At 55.8% G+C, this 3,827-nt stretch overlaps 1 protein-coding gene across 10 annotated transcripts in view; it reads left to right on the top strand.

The window, feature by feature from the left end:
* The window catches only part of LOC113205733 (multiple PDZ domain protein-like), a 98,911-nt gene that overhangs the window by 66,992 nt on the left and 28,092 nt on the right, over window positions 1-3,827 (top strand). For all 10 annotated transcript variants that reach the window (XR_008011148.1, XM_052267483.1, XM_052267485.1 and 7 more), the window contains one exon: window positions 3,326-3,540. Coding sequence is in view for 9 of the 10 variants with exons in the window: in XM_052267483.1 (XP_052123443.1) it covers window positions 3,326-3,540 (215 nt within the window). In the remaining variant the exon portion in view is untranslated. The remainder of the gene's footprint in view (window positions 1-3,325; window positions 3,541-3,827) is intronic.

Below are 3,827 nucleotides of genomic sequence, written 5' to 3'. Positions count from 1 at the left end.
CCTCTTCCCCCCTTGACCTCCCGCTCCCACCCACTCACTCGCTATACCGCCGCCACCCCACCTCCTACACCAAAACAACCACCACCACCACGACCAACCACCTTCTCTGCTTGACCGCTTTTGGGGAGGCCCAGTCCCAGAAGTCGCTGCTGCTTCCACGCCCACGTGGCCTTTTGCAAATGAGTGTGGGTGTGTGCTCGCTTTCGCTCACATTGAGAGAGAGAGAGAGAGAGAGAGAGAGAGAGAGAGAGAGAGAGAGAGAGAGAGAGAGATGTGGAAGCGTATGGCTGTGGCTGTTCTCTGCTGCTGGTGCTGTGCGGTCTCCCTTGAGCGGGGCATCGCATAGGGAATATGAAAGTATTACTTTGAAGAGTGTGGAGCAGCAGAGCGGGGAAAAATATGTTTGTTTTTTGTTATATTTAATATTTTGAGCGGCTCCGGCGGATGAGGGAACGAGGCCCCGAGCGCCATCTCCATTAGCCTCTCGTGTGCCCTTCGAAACACTATCCTCAGCCTCCACAACCCCTCCCCCTCTCTCTCTCTTCCTCCCCGCTCTCTGTGTCGGTCCACACACGACTCATCTCGCTCCGCTCGCCAACTTCCCCCCTGCTAGCGGATATCCCTCAAGTTCGTAACCAGTGATATCCCCGCCCCCTCTCTGCTCCTCCTCCCCCTCCTCCGCCCCCGCTCGCCCTTTGGAAGCGCTCTATATCGATGGGCTTAGTTCCAGGGGGAACCTTGAAGAGCCCGCTGTGAGAGGCAATGTTGTGCGACAGAGGGGAGGAGAGAGAGGTCTGGAAGAGAAAGGGACGCAGCGAGAGAGAGAGAGAGAGAGAGAGAGAGCTAACGAGTGATTGCGGTGGATCTGAAAGAAACGGGTGAGAAGAAAATATGGGGGACTTGCAGTAAGGGGGTTTTCGCATTAACTCTTTTATAATATGCGGCCGGGCATCTGCTGCTGCTGCTACCCGCTGCTGGGGTCGGGTGGCATTCCTGGAAAGTATATGGTGCTTGTTCGCGCTCCACGCTCCTGAGGTCGCCGCTCGCCGCCACCGGCCGGGAGAGCGCCTGGCAGATAGGCCGGCACTGCGCGCTCGTGACTCTCGGCGGCCTACCTCCCAGGCGCTCCCAAGGCCAAGGGCTCCGCTGGAGGGCGCCTGGTAGGTAGGCCGGCTGAGCGCTCGCGAGTGTTGCGGCGGCCTACACCACAGGCGCTCTGGAGCTTGCGACGGAGTGGCACGGCTGCTCGGCGGCGGTACCTACCGGTGCTCAATGCGACAGAGTTGCGGAGCCCGCGCCGATCGACCTTGGAAGGGATGTAGTACGAAAGAGAGAGAAGGAGGGAGAGAAAGAGAGAGAGACAGAGAGAGAGAGAGAGAGAGAGAGAGAGAGAGAGAGAGAGAGAGAGAGAGAGAGAGAGAGAGAGAGAGACGCTGTCGGCCAAAGTAGTAAAGCAGCAGCCTTGAAGGTCCTGCTCGGTAGATCGGCCGCTACTTCTGCTGGGTTTCCCCCGAGCGTAGTATAGAGCGACGTATTTATCAAAGTTAAGAACCTGCTGGTGCTGCTACCACTGCTGCCACCGCCACACTGCTGGATGGGGTTTCAGTCGCTCGCTGCGTGCCTTCCGGCTGGGACTGCGGTGTAGGAACGCGTTTATTCTGGAAATTGCGTCACTCCTTGCTCACCCTCCGGGGCCGGTCTATTTATTTCTCTACTCTCTCTTTTCTCTTCCCTCCCTTCCTCCTGCCCCGCCCCCTTACCCTTAGGCTGGGGGCTCATCATTGGGGACCCCTCCCCCGACCCTCAGGGCCGAATCCGAAATTGATAAATCATGTTGTGGTGGAAGGGAGGGGCGACGCGACGGTCCTGGGATGGGCCCGGGACCAGCCGCTTCTAGGAGAATTCGATTAGGCCGACCCGCTACCAGGACCTCATCAGGCAGCGACGCCACCAGTGGCGCACCAGCCGCCGGAATATATCGATTCAATTTTTTTTTAAATGCATATAAAATAATTTCCGATGTCAACAAATGTTAACTTTGCAGCAGAGCGGCGGCATAGCGTGCGAAAGTGTAGCCGCGTCACACACGGCACGACCCTCTGTTTTAGTCGTTGCGGTGTACGGCACAAAATGTCACAGAGGGGTGGCCGAAATGTGGCTAGTTTTGTATTGAATGGGCCACGATCGCGTACGTATATAACCCCCGCCCCTCTCACACATTCGCACTGGACGCTCACACGCACACACACGCACGCACGCCAGATATGGTATATTGGATATTGAAAAGGTCGTGCCACGACCGGGGTCTCCATTGTGTCCACGTGGCCGTGCTGACGTTGACGGGTGCCAACGACTGCGCCATAAACGCGCCAGACTCTTCGTCGCGCGTCTTTTCCTCCTGCCCTCTTTGTGTCTCGCCATCCTCTACATTACCTCCGAATTTCCATCATTTCTTTTCCTAGGAAAAAAGCATAGAATTATAGTCTGCCATCACTGCTAGCGACCGTAGACGATCCTGATTTGAGTCAAAGGTGCATGCATCCGTTGGAAGACAGACGGACAGATAGGGAAGAGATGTGTGTGTGTGAGAGAGAAAGAAAGTGGAAGAGAGGGAGAGAGAGAGAGAGTGATAGGGGTGGAAAATATGACAAAGGGGTAGCGGCTATCCCCAGCTATCGCCTCTCTCCCACAAATGCTCGGTTCGCCTCTGACCCACTGTCACCACCCCTTCTCCCCACCGTGCCACGCCCCCATTCTATCGACAGGATGTCTATCATGTCCGTCTCTATCCCAGCCCAGTAGGCCGTGACGCGGCGGCAGCGGCGGCGCCCCCCTGGGCCTGTTCTGGAGGACTCCCAAGTTCTGAATCATAGACATACAATTGGCGATTGTTATCCGTGATGGAACGAATGGAATAGCAGGTTTTTTTTTTCGTGCCCCGTCTCCAAAATGTGTTCTATCTTGGTGAACTATATCTGCAGCAGCTACAATCTGTATACTCAGTTTCAATTTGTGTGTTCCTGCATAGGAAAAAAGTTTGAAAACGTAGAAAAAGTAAGTTGAATATGGTTTCAAACCTCCATAAAAATAAGTTCTTGTTCGTTAGGTCGTTGTTGTTTTTTTGCGATCGCGTTGGTCTACTAGGCTCATTGTCGAAGACATTGGGGAAATGATTGCACAACCTCAACTTGAAATCACCAGGAGGCGCTTGTCTGAAAACAGCAATACGCCTCGACTCGCTGCCAATAATCACGTTTCCCCTCGTCTCTTTTTGTCAAAACGCCGGATTATTTGCTAAACGTCATGTCCTCTCGATTGTCTCCAGATAAGATCCGGAAGCGGTATGGCCCCGCGGTGTCGCTGGCGGGGTCGGGCGGCTCGGTGGAGCTGGCGGTGCTGGAGCGCGGGCCCTCCGGCCTGGGGCTCTCGCTGGCCGGCCACAAGGACCGCGCGCGCATGGCCGTGCTCGTGTGCGGCCTCAACCCCAACGGCACCGCCTACAAGAACGGCGACATCAAGGTCGGCGACGAGATTCTCGAGGTGGGTCATTCAAGTAATAAGTAGCAGACTTTATATACCAGCGCGGATAAGGCTAAAAAAAAATATTACGTTTACGGCGCGTATATACGGTCTCGGCAAGTGTGTCTGACAATGTAGTCGGGGCTACTATATTTTTTTCGCAGTGCCCTGTGGCTCGCCGGCTCGCCCCCCGGCCAGCCACCCGGTCGGGGTTGATGTATGTGGTGTAATACGCACTTAGGCCCCTGGGACCGGCCCGGTCATCACCGCCACCTGACACCCCCACCCGCCCCCACCTCTCCTGCCAC

Source organism: Frankliniella occidentalis, unplaced genomic scaffold, assembly GCF_000697945.3.
Source record: "Frankliniella occidentalis isolate FOCC.00 unplaced genomic scaffold, Focc_3.1 Scaffold53, whole genome shotgun sequence".
Taxonomy (NCBI): Eukaryota; Metazoa; Arthropoda; class Insecta; order Thysanoptera; family Thripidae; genus Frankliniella; species Frankliniella occidentalis.
This window is presented reverse-complemented; position numbering and strand designations above follow the sequence as displayed.